Source organism: Aotus nancymaae, unplaced genomic scaffold (assembly GCF_030222135.1).
Source record: "Aotus nancymaae isolate 86718 unplaced genomic scaffold, 86718_ANA_hifiasm-v0.15.2.pri h1tg000049l, whole genome shotgun sequence".
Taxonomy (NCBI): Eukaryota; Metazoa; Chordata; class Mammalia; order Primates; family Aotidae; genus Aotus; species Aotus nancymaae.
Window position 1 is genome coordinate 30,722,821 of NW_026988463.1, and position 17,215 is coordinate 30,740,035.

Sequence of the window (17,215 nt, forward strand, 5' to 3'; positions counted from 1 at the left end):
GCGTGGAGAGACAGAGTGGCGGCCATACGGAGTGCGGAGAGGAGAGGACAGAGCTAGCCCTAGTAAGTCCCAAATTCTGGTTTTGAAAAATGAGAGTCCTCGGAGCAGGGGTCTGCAGTCTGGTGAAAGCACGTTGCATCCTGGCGCCTTGGGCTGTCCAGACCGTGTCTCTCGGTCCTCTCTCTTAAATAACAATAGAAAAATTACAAAAGCGAGAGAGCTTTCGGAGCTGGAATGGCCTGAGCATGGGTGAGTCTCATGCAGGGAGCATGCGAGGTCCGCGGGCTGGCAGGGAGGGGTCCCCCTCACGTCTCCACGGGACTCGGCACCATACTGTTCGGAGTGTCCGGGAGCTGCGAGGACAGGGAGGTCACGTCGCTGCCGGAGGAGTTGCCTAGGGAGCCGGACTCGGAAAAGGAGACCAGCTGCTGGAAGGCGGGTTGGTCCAGGTCGTTCTGGAGGGCGAACTCGCTGAGCGCCTTCCACGGCGGCTGGTACGTCTGCACCTCCACTGCGCTGCCCTGCACGGCATTCTCTTGGCGGATGGGGCTGCCCGCCACCAGAGGAGTCCCTGTTAGTCCCTGAAGGCTCGTCTTGTCGCTGTGCTGCTGTTGCTGCTGCTGCTGCTTCATGAGAATGGATTTCTTCTTGTTTTTGCAGCGCTTATTCTGGAACCAGACGCGGATGACCCGCGGGCTCAGGCCGGTCATCTCCACCAGCTGCTCCTTCATGAGAGCATCGGGCCGTGGGTTGGCAGCGTAGCAGGTCCGCAGTGTGTGCCGCTGCTTCTCGTTGAGCACAGTCCGCACGCGGGTTGTCTTCTCCGTCTGCTTGTGCACGTGCCTATCAACTTTCTTTTGGTTTGTGTTTGGCTTATATTTACCATTTTTCCTATAAGCCTTTGTGTTTCCTTATTTAACAATTGTCTTTCGTAAGATACATATAGTTTCATTTTATTCAGTTGGATAGTCTTTGTTTAGTAACTGGAGTATTTAATCTGTTTAGTTTATTTACTGGTACATTTTGGCTTTGTTCTGTCATTGTACTGTTTGTTTTCTGTTTGTTATTTTTGTTCTATGCTAATTTTTCTTTCCTTTTTTCCCTCTACTTTAATGAATCTGTTTTTTTAATATTCAATTATCCCATCATCAATTTGTTATTTATACAAGTTGTACTCGTTAAGTGGTTACTCTAGAGAGTACAACATGTAATATATCCTGGAATTAGTAAAATTAGAGATAAATCATTGTATTTATTAATACTAGTGAAATAACCTAACAACATTCAACTCCATTAGCCCCCTACTATCTCTTATATTGTTGTTGTTAGATGTTATTGTTTTATACAGAATAATTTATATACATTTACCGTCATATTTATCCTTTCTATGATACTTATATTTTCTTTCAATCTTTGTTCTTTCATGTGGATTCATTTTTTTCTGTCTGAAGAAAACATTTTGTTATCTCCTTTAGTGTGATCTGTTGGTAACAAATTCTGTAGTTTTAGTTTCTCTAAAAATACACTTATTTACTTTGATTTTTCAAGAATATTTTTTGTGAAGAATTCTTGGTTGTCAGATTATTTTTCAGCCTTGAGGATAGTATTCTATTGTCTTATGGCTTTCACTGCTTCAATTAAAGAGCTGTTACCTTATTGTTCATTTGAAGGTTGCAGAAATTTTTGTCTGTCTGCCCTTAGGAGTTTTCTGTTTTTCATCGTAGCAGTTTTACTGTATTATACCTAGGGGTGTGTGTGTGTGTGTGTGTGTGTGTGTGTGTGGTGTGTGTGTGTATTAGTCTGTTCTCATGCTGCTAATAAAGACATACCTGAGACTGGGTAATTTATAAACAAAGGAGGTTTAATGGACTCACAGTTCCACATGGCTGGTGAGGCCTCACAATCAGGATGGAAGATGAAGGAAGAGCGAGGTACATCTTACCGCATGGCAGGCAAGAGATCATGTGCAGGGGAACTCCCCTTTATAAAACCATCAGATCTTGTGACACTTATTTAATATCATGAGACTTGCATGGGAAAAACCCATCCCCATAAGTCAATTACCTCCCACTGGGTCCCTCCCATGACATGTGGGAATTATGGGAGCTACAATTCAAGATGAGATTTGGGTTGGGACACAGCCAAACTATATCAGTGTCTTTTATATTTATTGTGCTAGTCATTTAGAGTGCCTCTTGAAATCTGTGACATGGTATTTTTCATCAGTTTTGAAAAGTTTCTAGTGATTATTTCTTCAAACACTGCTTTTGCCATATCCTCTCCTGTTTTTGTTTTTTGAGACTACAGTTATGTAGAGGTTAGGATTTCTCATATGACCCCACATCTCATGTCCTTTCTGCTATCTTTTTAAATTCATTTTCTTTATTTACTGTAGCTATTTTATTTGGACTTATCTTCCAGTTTACTAATTCTGTCTTCTGTTATTAAACTTGACTATAAAGTTATTACATTTCAGTTACTGCTTTTTTTAAATTCTAAAATTTCAGTTTCAAAAAGTTGTTTGTAATTTCCAGTTTTGTGCTAAAATTACCAACATTTTTACCACATTTCTGAAACATATTTGACACAATTATTTGAAAGTCCATTTCTGATAATTCCAATATCACAACCTCTCCTTCTGTTGCATGGCTTCTACGTTTTCCTCAGTTTTAGGTTATGGGGTGTTGCCTGGGTAGACCTAATTATTTTTTATCGAATCCCAACATTAGCTATGAAAAATTGTAGAGAGAGTGTGAGGCTCTGGATTACATGATCTTTCTTCATGGAGGATTTACTTTTGCTCTTGATGGTCAGGAAGACTAGGGTCAGATCACCTATAAAGATTGAACAAATATAAAGCAGGGTTCATTCATTGAGTACCCGGTTATTACTTGTTAAAATTTAGCCTCCCTGGATTTCAATTGGTTGGGCCTGATTCCAGTATCTGTCCCTCCAGCGACTTTAGATGTTAGAGGCTTTGCTCAACTTTCTAACCTCTCAGATACTAATTTATGCTTACTTACTTATATTCTCTGGAGTATTTTGTAATTGCTGAATACCTCAGAAAAACACTGAATGTTGAGCTGAACTCTCTAGACTTCTCTTTTCTTTGGAATATTGGCCCCTCAATTGCTTGCTGCTTGGGAGTTTTCCACTGCCTTATTTTTATATTTTTTGATTCAGCTTTTCTAATTAATCTTGGTAGGAGAGTCGATTATCAGTAAACTAATCCTCCATCATCAGAAGAAGAAATTGATAAGATAATCTTTGGAATAATAATGTATATCACTTCTCAGCCTTTTGGCTAAGATCAAGTGTTGAATAATAATTTATTCTGAATTCAAAACAGTCTCTATTAAAATGATAAAGATAGGTTTAAAAATACAAATAAGCTATTAATTTTGGCTCATAATGGTATTTCAAATTTTGCCAATCAACTCAAAACTAGTTTTTAAAACTTTGAAACACAGTTTTAGAGAAACATTAATATTTTTCTGATTTTTAAATTGAAATGAAATTTGGTGAACTTTATACAGTTAGAAAAATATACCAATTGTGTGCTTGAATGATTTCATATTTTTCCTTGTTATGAGTAATGTTGAAAAGATTTATATTGCTATTTATTATCAGTAAGTTAATGAATATTTCATTCAAGTACAGTTGGATCATTTAGCAACAGGGATACATAGTAAGAAATATGTCTTTAGGCAATTTTGTCATTGTGCAAATACCAAAAAGTGTACTTACACAAGCCTAGATGGTGTATAGCCTATTACACACCGAGGCTATATGTAGAGCCTATTACTCCTGAGCTACAAACTTGTACCACATGTGACTGTACTGAATACTGTAGGCAATTGTAACATGATGGGAAATATTTGTGATTCTAAACATAGAAAAGTACTGTAAAAATATGGTATAAAACATAAAAAAGTACAACTATTTATAGTAGCTTCATTATAATCTTACAAGACCACTGTTGTATATGCAGTCTGTCATTGACAGAAAAGTCATTACATGATGCATGACTGTACCTTACTAAGAAGTATTTTCTAAATTAGTTTAGCACAAGTAACTTTAAAAGTGGCAAACTTCCAATTGTATCACTATGGAAATTTTATAACTAGAACTTAATTTTTTGAGGATTCACTGATTAATGTCAAAAGGAAACCAGTTATTTACCTGTTACTTTTATAATGAATGTGTTAAATAAACACACACAGCAAGGTGCTCAATATGGGGTAGAACAGTTGGACAGTAGAGGGTGCAATTGTACCTTTAGTTCTGTATTTTAGTCATTAGAAATTAGTATTTAATGGCTGAGAGAAAAATTTGAAGAATGTACTGTTTGTTGAAATTGTACGCTATGAAAGTGTATTTAAAATAAAATGAGTCATATAAAGAAGGGGTACAGATTTCACAATCATGTGATGCTTTGCTTTACCTTGTACTTTTTAAAAATGAAACGTTTAAATCTCAGAAACTATTTTCTAAAAAATACTATTTTAACCTAATAAAATAAATAATAAGTTTTCTACATACAGAAGGACATATACATATCAACATGATACTTTTCTGTTGCGGAGCTTTATTAATATTAAGTATATATGTTTTTTTCTCTTGAGAAATGCTGCTTCCACAAGGATTAGGTATATTGATGACTACATCATGAGACTCTCATTTTGTGGGAGGAAAAATATAATTAAAACCACTGAAGATAAATTATGAAATGCCAAGAGAGTTCTTACATTCACATGGTTATTAATGCTAAGGTTTTGTTGAAAATCCAGAAGTTTCCTGCAGTTGCAAATCAGAAACTTAGATTTCTATTCAAACACTGAAGCAGCATTATAACATTGCAGTTTAAAGCTTAATTTATAGATATTTGTGGGATACATGTATAAAAATCTTTGAATTTTTATCTTTAAATTAGACTCTTTAATAGATAAAGATTTATTTATTTTTCTCATAGGAAGGGCTTGTCTTTAAGATTTTTAAGGTTGACAAAAATTACTTTTTTCAAGACCTATATTCAAGTCTGATAAATTTGAAGAGCTTTTGAAGTCTTCTAGCTGACTTGTTTTAAGTACAGAGAACATCTACCTGAGAAATATTCTTTTTTGCATTAACCAACCATATATTTCTATCTTTTGATTTAACAGCTATTTAACATAGCATTGTGACTTTATAATTATTTCTAATTCCCAAATGTTAGCACTTTTTTCTTCAATTGATTGTGATGTTAAACTTATGATTTTATATCTAGGGCCTACTCTGACATTCTATGGAAGAAACAAAGCAAGAACAAGGGAGAGGAGAAGAGAAATAAGTATATCTTTTTTTTTTTTTTTTTTTTTTTGAGATGGAGTCTTGCTCTGTTGCTCAGGCTGGAGTGCAGCGTCATGATCTCAGCTCACTGCAATCTCCACCTCTCGGGTTCAAGTGATTCTTCTGCCTTAGTTTCTGAGTAGCTGGGATTACAGGCACCTACCACCACGCTTGGCTAATTTTTTGTATTTTTAGTAGAGACAGGGTTTCACCATATTAGCCAGGATGGTCTCGATCTCCAGACCTCGTGATCTACCCACCTCAGCCTCCCAAAGTGCTGGAATTACAGGCGTGAGCCCTCACCCCTGCTCAAGTATATCTTTTTTTATTGGCTTTGCCTGCCCAGCACCTGTTCTCCATTCTTCTGGTAACAGGACTCTATCTTTTGGGAGCCAGTTCTCACCCACTCTCTTTTCAAGAGTGGGCACAGAACCCAGGCCTGAGCAGTCCAGTGGAGGGTGCATTGATAGGTTTGCAACCCACACCTGAGTGATGTTCGTCTATTTTAAGAATTAAGTTAGTGAAGGACTTTTGGAGATAAAATTGTTTCATGTATGTAAATTTGCTTCTTGAACTTTGTTTGAATCTTAACTTTCAAATGATAAATGTTCAAGTAGGACCCAAGCATTGGTTAACAATCATGGAAATTATTAAGTATCTTAATTGAAAGCATCTGCTTTTGAAATAATATCAAATGATATGAATAGTTTTCTAAAAGATGTAGGTATTAAGAAGAACTAGTAAAGAAAACCAACTCCAAATAAAGCAGTCAGGTTTTCAAGGAGTAGCTGGAACTGTGGAAGAAACAAAAAGAAATAGCAGAACTGTTCATCCTGTAGACATTGCCAGTGTTACACGAAAGAGCACTGGACCTTGAAGAACATACATTGTAAGCCTAAGAGTAAAAACGAAGGTGAGATTGTGATGATTTAAAAGTGCATTAAGAGAGTTGAAAAAAGTAGTTGGATATCAAGACACGTTATTTTCTAGAAACAATTCAGAGTGACAAGAAGAAACCATGGTTATCAAAGGCCTTAAACAGACAAATATGTTGTTCAAAGAGTGATGTTTGTTTGTTTTTTCTGTAGAAGAAAAAGCCTATCAGAGGCTTTAAAATTAAGCCTCTGATATATTTGATTTATTAGATACAGAAAGGCTTAAACTAAGCCTCTGATATATTTGATTTATTAAATATTACACACCACCATCAATAAACAGAAAAATTGTCCCTTTGGATTCTTCTCCATCATAGAGATGTTTTGCATATTAAATAAATATTTGTTGACTTTATTTATTCCTACCTCTACTTATTCAATGCAATTAGCAAGTATAATGAGCACTTTCTTGTTCTAGGTGTTGGTGAACAAAATAGACATAATGCTTTCTTAGTTTACAATCTAATGGGAAATTTATCTATTTAACAAATATTTATGCAAATGTTATGGTTAGTGTTAGAGTTTGGGCTAGAATGCATATATACAATTATGCATTCTGATAAAGTGCTTTTAGAAGGGAAAATATCATGGGGATGATTCTGAGGGATTATCAGAGGTAGCTTTATTTTAGGGAAGGACTGAAGAATGGATTTATTGAATTAGCCACTCAAGAGATGAGAGGTGGTGATGGGGCTAGGATTTGAAGGCACTGAAAAAGGTTGGGAATGTGACTTCACAGGCAGAAAGAGAATTCCCACTGGAAGCTATGAAATATTAAAACATACTTGCGTGGTGCTTGGAGATTTTAAAGAACTAAAAGATCAGTGTAAAACTTAGGTAATTAATTATTCATCAAATGCTCTACCTATTTTGATCCCATTGTAGTTCTTTCTTGAACATTTCCTGAATGTAAGTGATAATCCTATGACCCAGTCTAATTTTAAAGGAAGGAAATGTGATTATGGGTCAAATGGCAAGGCTAATCCTTCCTGTAGTCACCAAATTTGTCATATGTTCATGGTTTTCTGTCATGTCATTGGCTGTGGCTACAAGCTGGGTAAATTGTGATTTGAAAGGGGAGATGTGGGACTAGGATTGTGTGTTCTTGTCCAAGATATTGTTGTGTCTGTAGACACCAATAGGAAATTTCACAAATGGGGGAAATACTTTTACTTGGTACCAATAGGGGATTTCACAAATGGGGAAAATGCTTGTACTTTCTATTAAATGTATAACTTAAAGTATTAAATATCATCAATAATCAGGTTCAACACTGAAAGTATTAGAAGAAGGAAGGTCTAGTTCTTAAACAACTGTATATACTTACCATTTATTTATACAGTGTATGCAGTATTTAATATTTTATGTATTTACTGTATATTTATTTAGAGATTCACAATACATACTGGAAAGTTAAAAGTGCTGATAATAATGCAGAAATAAATCTGTTTTCTACTAGTGTTCTTTAGTTCACATTCTGAGGAAAGCTCGGCATTAGAGTTGCCTGATTGCCAGCAGAGCTTGACATTGACAGCCCACTTTAAACATATTTGCCTGCTTCAGATCCATGATAACCATGTTTTCTTCCTGTCACTTTGAATATTTTCTGGAAAATCATGTGTATTTATATCTAACTTCTTTTTTTTCTTGAAAGAATCACCACTTAAACGGTTCCATATCTCAATATTGTTGCACTGGGGATTAAGTTTCCAACATATGAAATTTGGGGGAGACATTCACATCATGGCTGACACCTTTGCTTTTTTTCCATGGGAGGTGGGATAGGATGGGATGTTAAACCATGGCATACGTTGCTGTCACTCCTTTAATTCTCTGTATTTGTGTTTGTATGTATGCACATGTATGTTGTTTGTGTGTGCCCTTGAGAGTGACATAAACTAAAAAAATAGAGTGCATGTAGAAATACTGTTATCTTAGGTAAATTTCAGTTCTGTGACTGCTGAGAGAATATTACTTGCTGTGTTCTGATGGAGGAGCTGACCACTGTAAATTAGGAAATAAAAATAAGCAATTTTCACAAGTTTTCCATGTTCCTAACAGTAGCAATTGCTTTTAATATTCCACAAATAAATATTGTATTTCCCTGTCATTTTTTCCACTTAAAATTTGTAGTCAACATAGATGATTTTCTAAAGAAGCTAGAAGGTTAGAATTTTGGCTGCATTAATTTCTCTGGAAAAATTAGATGAATTTTGCATAGTGACTACCTACATTAACTCTTTGAGTAAAAAATTTGTACATAATACAGTGACTCTAGACAGACACAATTTTGCACTAAGATCAAAAAAGTGTGAAAGTTTCTATTGTATATTTATTTATATGGTGCATTGAAACTATATAATACTTTAGATATTGCTGTTTTGAGTAACATTTTCATTATATAGGAGTCTGCACATTTGTCTTTTAAGTTTAAATCTGAACCACTAACATTTAAATGTCTGTGCTTTGAAAAATGAATTTTTAAAAATCCAGTCTAGAACATGAAGGAATTAATGAATCTTTTTTAAAAACACACATTAGTCAAAGTGAATGATAATTTTATAGTTAGTTACAAATACATAGTGAATATGTGCCTCTCATGGGCCCCAGCCTGGGGCTCATGTCCTTGTTCCAAGAATAATACTTGGCAATATCTTGGCCCTGGAATGATATTCATTTGCTTTACTGGTCTACTGCTTCACTTGCCTGTCATTAGAAAAGTGGATTTCTGAATTTCCGTCTAATGACTATTACAGACAAATTACAATTTGAAGATTCTTTAATTTGAAGTTAGGTGATATTTACATGCTCATTAAGTTAATGAGAGTGAAGATCGCTATGTATTTCCCTACTAAGTCTTTTTTGCCTGCAAAGACCCCTCCCTGACATTCTCACAATATAAATAATTTTTTGACATCTGTCTCTTGCCCAATGCAGTCATTTTACCTACTAATAAAAATTCAATTCACCCAAACTTTTATTTTGTTGTCTTTCTTACGTCTTCAGTATTTTCCTACCTTACTAATTTTAAAGAGTTGGCTAGCAAAATTTAGGTTTTCTTTACTTTAAATTTTGGTTACGAAGCATGTAAGAAGAAAATGGCCAAGTTATATCCTCTGCTAAATACTAGTTAAAAACAACTGCAAAAAAGAAAAATCAGGGACTATAGAGCTATTCTATAAGCCCCACGATACGAAATCTGTTTTTAGAATCAAAATCACTTTTGAAAGTACTTTAGAATATTTTGTGGAAAATATTGATGATTTACCTTAGTAAAATATGTGCATTTAATATACCAGAAGAATCACTGAAATGGAACTGAGCAACTCTAACTTATTTATCATACCAGGAGATATGTTGCATGCTCATATACATATTCATTATGCTTCAAATGCAGTAAAATGGTGTCTTGTGAATAAAGCATTTCACATTGTATTTTATGCATTGAAAAATTTTACACTTATTTCAAAATACAGAAGTTCTAATTTTTTTTCTTGTTTTTTTTTTTTTTTTTTAATTTTGACCATTGGAAATGGGCAGCTTACTAAAGAGTACTCAGAACAGAAATGGGCACAGGAGGAGTTAAAAATCAAGAAATTATTTAAATTTACTCTCTAAATAATTTTATTAAAATATTTAATATTTTAAATGAGTGCCAGTATTAATATAAAATAACAAACTACTCATTTCTTTATTTTGCCGTTTCATAAAATAACACTGAATCCATGGATACATTTTTAAAGAAACCAATATTTTCCAAGAAACAATTTGGACATCGAAAGATAGAGATATTAGGCTGGGTATGGTGACTCACACCTGTAATTCCAAAACTTTGGGAGGCCGAAGTGGGCAGATCACTTGAGGTCAGGAGTTCGAGACCATTCTGGGCAACATGATGAAACCCCATCTTCATTAAAAATACAAAAGATTAACCAGGCCTGGTGGCACACTCCTGTAGTCCCAGCTACTCAGGAGGCTGAGGCACAAGAATTGCTTGAGCCCAGGAGATGGAGGTTGCAGTGAGCCGATACTGTGCCACTGTACTCCAGGCTGGGTGATAGAGTGAGATTCTGTGAAAAAAATAATAACAAAAGAGAGAGAGAAAGATCTTAATGTAATATTAGCTACATAGCTTTCTGAATCCTGCAATAATTTGTAAAGTTTGCTTGCACACCAGTTTTAGGTTACCACACATAATAAATTGAAAAAATATTATATTTTACATACAAACATCCAAAATACATCCCTATGTTCAGCAATTGCGGCTGCCATTTTAAAAGCTAATTGTTTTAGCAGAATATACTGTTCTGTGTATGAACAGACAGAAAATTAAACTGAAATTTTCAACTTATAAACAAGAGCATTATTTGTGAGTCTAAGCCTTAAATATATAAAACAAATACATACAGTTCACACTTCTTAATTTAAAATATATTAAAACTATGAATAACTTCATAAGCCATACAAATGTCAACTGCATTTTAAACATTTTAAGAACTTTTTAAAATTGTAAACTAAACCATGACAGTTTAATTATATGAATGATAAATAACATTTTATTTGCACTTTTGATGAGGATCACCTTTATTCACTTGGTAACAAACAGGAAATGATTTGGTTGTATGTTGCTGCGTTATGATTCTGATGGTATTTTCTGCCTTAAGGAGAATTGAATTCAGTGTACCAGAATCAGCACCTTACCATGTTCTTTGCTATCCGTTCTCTCTGTAACTAAGATCCATTTTCCAGGCTCCGTCATCAACTTTGTTTCTATCATGGCATGAACGTTTTTGTTCTGCTTTAGCATCCGCCTTTGATTTCTGCTTATTTTCTTTCACTTCATTTTTCTTGTCCATTTCTGATAGTTTCTTTGCTATTCCACTTTGAGGAGTTTAGACAGCTTCACTCTCAGTCACTTCAGCAGTCTGTGTAGTTGGTTCAAAATCTCAGGTAGTTTCTCCCGATTCTTCTGTTCCCGGCATCTGAGATTCCTCAGCATGGCCTGGTTGTTAGTGGCCGCTGCCGCTGCTGCCTCGGCCCTGTGCTTCTGTCAGGCAGCGGTACCAGCAAGGCCAAGCCGAGCACAGCAGGAACCTCAGCAGCTGCCCAAGCACCTGAGCCTGTAGGTCCGCCCAGCCTGGGGATGCCTCAGCTCCAGCCCTGGGTCAGGTCCGGCTCAGCATGTGGAACGTTGAGGCCAATCAGATTGTTTTCTGAGGCCAATCAAGCCCTCCTTGGCCTGGGGCCAGTTTTACTCACCATTTCCTTGCAGTCATTTTCCCTTTTGTTAGAGGTCGTACAGGACAGCGCAAAGGCACAGAATCAAAAGAGCCGGGACCAACTGCTGCCGCTGCCTGGAGGGCAGAGAGGCCCAAGTTCGTCCAATCAGCATCACTGCGCCAGGAGGACAGAAGGAAACTGTTTTCTAAAAAAGCAAAATTATGGAGTAGAATTTTGAGATCTTACTAATCAAGTTCTCGTCCCATTTTTTTTTTAACTTTTGCCTCTCAAATTATGCTCACCTCAAGTCAGATTTTATGTTCCAGACTCATGTAACAATTGGCTCGTCCAACAATTGGCTCGTCCAATGGAATGTCAATACAGACCATCTCTGGTTCCATGCCTTTATTAGCAACCACAAATTGGCCATAGATGAGATCTCCAACCTGCACATTTGGTCTGTTTCTTTCAGTTGCACCTTCAAATGACAAGTAAGACAAAGAAGCTGGCTCACTCCCTCCCACATCAACTTTGAATATATCTCCAGATTTAGCTGTCACTATGCCAATCACATGGTCTCCTTTCACTGGAACATACCGCTTCTGCTGAGAGTCCACCCAGTAAACGCCGCTGCCGCCACCGCCGGGCTCCTGGTGACGGAGGCGGCCGCACTTGGTGACCAGCAGGCGGTCCCCACAGCGCCGCAAGCCTGGGCCGCAAATAACGCGCACCCGTGAGCGCGCTCCAGCATTCAGGCTCAACGGTCGGTCCCCTGCACCGCCAGGGCCTTCCGCGTCCTCCTGTTCCGGCAAGAGCAGCTCCTGACCCGGGAGCACCACCTGACCTAGGAGCACCACCTGACCTAGTACTGAGCGCGCAGCGCGCATCCTGCCGCCCGCGAGAGATTCAGCAGCTACAGATGCAGCTTTGGCCATTGCGGACGCCCCCAAACAACGTTTCGACATTCTTATTTTATTTTCAAGATGAAGATTAAGTCTCCTATTTTTGTTTTGCATTTATGGTTACAATAAACAGGCCCCAAAATTTTATTCTAAACTCATAGATACTTGATTTCCAGTACGGTTTATATTCAGACACCTGAGGTGTGGCCTTGGGTTTGTGAGAGAGGATTTGTGGAGAAGAAAAAAACAGAATAAGGAAAAGTGCCACACACACACACACCCATGGGACAGTGCACAGTTGGTGAAATAGGTGGTTAGTGCTATAGACACTGGCCCAGGCAGGGTAGCTCTGACTTATAAATGTGTGTATGCAGGCAAATGAGAGAGAGAGAGAGAGATGGCCCAGAAGCCAAGGCTAGTGGAGAAAACATGTAACTAATACAGATTCAAGATCTGGGACATAGAAGAAGCAATGAGTTTTCTGGGCGTTTATGTAGCCTATTAGTGAGAAACTCTAGAAGCAGAGATTCTCTCAGCACAATTCTTGAGGGTGAAGCCTTGTCATGGGAGGGGTGTAGCTATATCATTGCTTAGCGTGCGTGTATGTGAGTGTTCAGGAATCACTTTATAGGAGCAGGATGGGGAGAGGAGTCTGCCCTCAGAACTCCATTCCTTTTAGTCCTCAGTTCCTTCTGACCCCTGGATGAGACACAGAATCACAGGAAAATTTACAGTACAACAGCTTGTGTGTAAAAGAATGGAGTATTCATTCTCCCAAAGACCCACGGTATTCCCCCAGCCAAGGCTGCTGTGATGTCTTTGTTCTAACACCAGATATATGGAGTTTCCTGAATACCAGCCAATTTTTCAACATCAACCGGGTGTTCAACAACTCAATTCTGACACCACCCAGAGTTCACATAGACACCACACGTTAAAACTCAGTCTCACAGTACTGTTCCCATTGCACATGCCAGTCCCAACCACCAGGGGTTCATCTATACTTCTGAGCAGCTATCAGTAAATCATGGGCTTCCACAACCCTCTCCCTCAAGTTTAGCAATGGGATGAAATGACTCATGGTACTTGGCGTGACACTTTGGCTATGCTTACCAGGTTATTTTGAAGAATACGATTCAGGAAATGCCAAATGGGAAAAAATGTATAGGGCAAATAAAAGTAAAAAAGAATGATGAGTAGAGTCCTGGTAAATAGTGATGATTAAGAAAACTCTCTAATTCTTTGTGTTCCATAAGAACAGCTTACTGCAAAGAAATACCCCTACCATTTGACCTACACGATATGCCCTCTTTTAGATATCACAAATTCACATATAAATGTCCATTGTTCTTCATAAGCAATTAAATAATTTTGTCTTTGGAGTTCAGAAGAAAATACTTGTTAATAAAATTTTGCTTAAGTTTCTGTTTTCCTCTAGTAGAGTCAGAGCAAACATACAATCTCTCTTTATGCCCCTTCCAAGAACAGGCTGACTTCAGGGTGAAATATTCTCTTATTTGAATTGATTTTGCCACCATCCATTCTGCCCTTTCTCTTTGACCTTTTTAAAATCATCTTTGCTCCTTTATATGAAAGACAGCCCTTTTCTGCTTAGCTTTTGAGATGTTTGCAGATATTATACTTGGCGCTTCCCCCATTGCAATACTCCTTTAGAACAAAGTCACTTCTTACTACATCTAAATTTATTTTGTTTGACAATATCTGGAAATAGCCCCAAGACAACAATGATTACACCCTCATAGAGGACATCACAGCCCTCCTCCCATCTCAACTCTCACTGCATCTGCCTGTAGATTCCCATCATTGAGATGATGACATATACTTGAACCAAGCTCACAGGCATTACAATAACTCTGACACATGAACCCAGCCAAAAGAGAGATTTTGACTCTCATAGTTCTGCCTAAGGCAATGGGTAACGCCTAAGGTCTTCTACCTGTATGAAGATCACAGAGGATTATGACACCCTTGCTTATTGAATAAACTTCTTGGGTGGTACAGAGAGTGTCATAACAGAGCCCAGCACACAGGTGAGATTGAGAGTCTTGTATAAAGACACAGCCAAAAGTACAAATTGCCACATGCCCACATGTACACAGCCCACAATTGAGGTTCTGAATCTCACACCCGGGGGCAGTCATAAGTTGGAATTATGACTCACATACAGATCTTGTCCACACGTGAAATGGTGACTTCCCACCAGGATTTAGCATACCACTGAGGCTGTGACTCCCCTACTGGGACATGGCTTGGAGAAGGGATTGGGGCTCTCACGTGAGGATGCTGCCCACTGTTGAGACTGTGATTCATGTACTTAGACCCAACTCACAGGAGTTGTTGACTCTTAGATCTAAAGTGGGAAAATATGTGGAATTGAGAGTCTCGTTCCTGGGCCTTCCCAAAGGTATAATTATGACATATACCTCTACCTAGAACCTTAGTAATTTCATTGTCCTTCTGGGCTCAGCACACAGATATGTTGTGACTTGGGCCAAACACTTAGATGATGTGACTATTTTGCCTGGCCACTTCCCACAAAGGAATTGTGATATGTCCCTCTACTGAGCTTCTAGGTGACATAAATCTTTTTCTCTAAAGCCTGTCCACAAGTAAGGTTATACATAGCATTAAACCTAGCAGTTAATGATGTGACTGTCCTATCCCACTTGTGCCATGCCCTCAAGAAGCATTGTGACATATTGCTGTGCTAAGCAAAAAGGTAATGTGAGCCTTCTGTCTGGGCCATGTGCACAGGGACATTGGGAAATATCTTTTGGTTCATCAACATGATGATGTGCATGAGCCCTGTCCATGGGGGATTTGTGACATGTCACTGGGCCCAGCACCTGGATAATGTGACTCTCTGCTCCTGCCTTGACCTTGTTCACAAAAAATATTTTGACATTTCACTGGGCCCAGCATTGAGGTGATGGTACTCTCCTGCTGGCTCTCTGTCTACAGGGAGCATTGTGACATATCTCTGGCAGCATCACCTATATGATGTAACTCTTCTTTTCCTGGGCCCTGCTCTCAGGACAGACTGTGATGTATCACTAGACCAAGAACCTAGGTGTTGTGACTCTCCTTCCTGAGCACCTGTGCTCAGAGATTATTGTGACAAATTACTGCACCCATCCCAAAAGAACTGTGAATTCTTCTATTCTGCCTGGCCCCTGCCCACAAAGAAAATTGTGACACATTTCTGGGCCAAGCATTAAAACAGTATATCTCTTTTTTGACTTGTCTAGGCCCTGCCCACAGGGAATTTTGCCTTTACTGTGTCCAACACCCGGATGATGTGATTCTCCTTTTCTTCCTGGGCCCTGCTCATAGGGAACATTGTGACATATTCTTGGGCCTAACACCCAGGAGATGTGATTTTTCTGCCTGTGTGCTGACGGCAGGGGACATTGTTAAATATCTCTGCCAAATCACCTAAGAGATGTGACTCTCTTCACTTGGCTGGACTCTGCCCACAGTAGAGATGTTGACATGTCACTGGGTGCAGCACCCAGGTCATGTGGCTCTTTCTTCCCTCCTGGGCTCTTCCATCAGAGAAGATTGTGATGTTTTCCTGAGTCCAGCACTCAAGTGAGGTGACTGTGCTCCCTGGAACCTGCCCACAGAAAACATTGTAAAATATCTTTGAAATCATCATCTAGGTAATGTGACTCACCTCTGCTTCATGGCTTTCCCTCAAAAGGGCTTGTGACTTTTCACTGGCAGCAGCACCCAAATGCTGTGACTCTTTTGTTGTGGGGGATGAGTGGGGCCCTACCAATGGGAATAATTTTGACATATTGCTTGGCTAAACCCCTAGGTTACATAACTCTTCTCTTCTGCCTGGGTTCTGCCCACAAGGTGTATTGTGACATATCTCTGTGCCCAGCACAGAGGTGTTTTGACTCTCCTTCCTTGGCACTGCCCAAAGGTGACATTATGCCATATCTTTGGGCCAGTCACCTAGGTGATGTGACTCTCATCTCTTGCCTTGAATCTATGCATAGTTGGGATTGTAACACATTGCTGGGACAGCACAGGTGATGTTATTCTCCTCCCAGGGCCCAGCCCACAAATGGCATTGTGGCATATCTCTGGGCCCACCACCTAGGTGATGTGACCCTGCTCTTCTGCCTGAACAATTTTGCAAGAGACATATTGCTTATCCCAGCTCCCAGTGATGTAAGTATCCTGCCTTGGCCCTGTGCACAGGGGACATTGTGACATACTGCTTGGCTGAGCAGCTAGCTGATGTGACTCTCCTGAATGGGCCCTGCTCTTGGAGAGGCTTGTGATCTATCACTGGGCCTGTCATGTAGGTGATGTGTCTCTCCTCTGTTGCCTGGACCCTGCACAAAGTAAGAGTTGTGACATATCACTGACCCAACACCTCGGTTATGTGACTCTTGCTTCTGATTCCTGCCCACAGGTAAAATTGTGCCATACACCTGGTCACAGCTTACAGGTGAGTTGATGATTCTGATACCTGGATCCAACTAAGACAAGAGATTTTGACTCTCACAGCTAGGCTTATGGCAACAGGCAAGGTCCTGGGTCTCCTACTTAAATGAATGTTATGGTGGATTATGACACTGAGGCATGCACATTGTATAAGGCCCTCAGGTGGTACAGAGAGTGTCATAACAGAATTCAGCACAAAGGTGAGATAATGACTCTTACATGTACATCTAGCTGACAGAATTGTCACCCTCACACATGGACAGTGCCCACTGATGAGTTCCTAAATCTCACATGCAAACATGATAGAGATTTGAAATTGTGACTGTCATATGTAGATGCAGCCACAGG

The 17,215-nt window shown here is 38.9% G+C and overlaps 2 protein-coding genes across 2 annotated transcripts; both read right to left on the bottom strand.

Moving 5' to 3' along the window:
* Window positions 1-305: 305 nt before the first annotated feature.
* On the bottom strand, window positions 306-11,070 carry LOC105733947 (insulin gene enhancer protein ISL-2-like). Its single transcript, XM_064362761.1, has 2 exons — window positions 10,965-11,070; window positions 306-910 (listed from the first exon to the last, which is right to left on the bottom strand). The coding sequence occupies exons 1-2, from the start codon at window positions 11,068-11,070 to the stop codon at window positions 306-308; spliced, it is 711 nt and encodes a 236-aa protein (XP_064218831.1).
* A 721-nt stretch (window positions 11,071-11,791) lies between these two features.
* LOC105733946 (exosome complex component RRP40-like) lies at window positions 11,792-12,418 on the bottom strand. The gene has a single exon (XM_064362762.1). The coding sequence runs from the start codon at window positions 12,416-12,418 to the stop codon at window positions 11,792-11,794; it is 627 nt and encodes a 208-aa protein (XP_064218832.1).
* Between the last annotated feature and the right edge of the window lie 4,797 nt (window positions 12,419-17,215).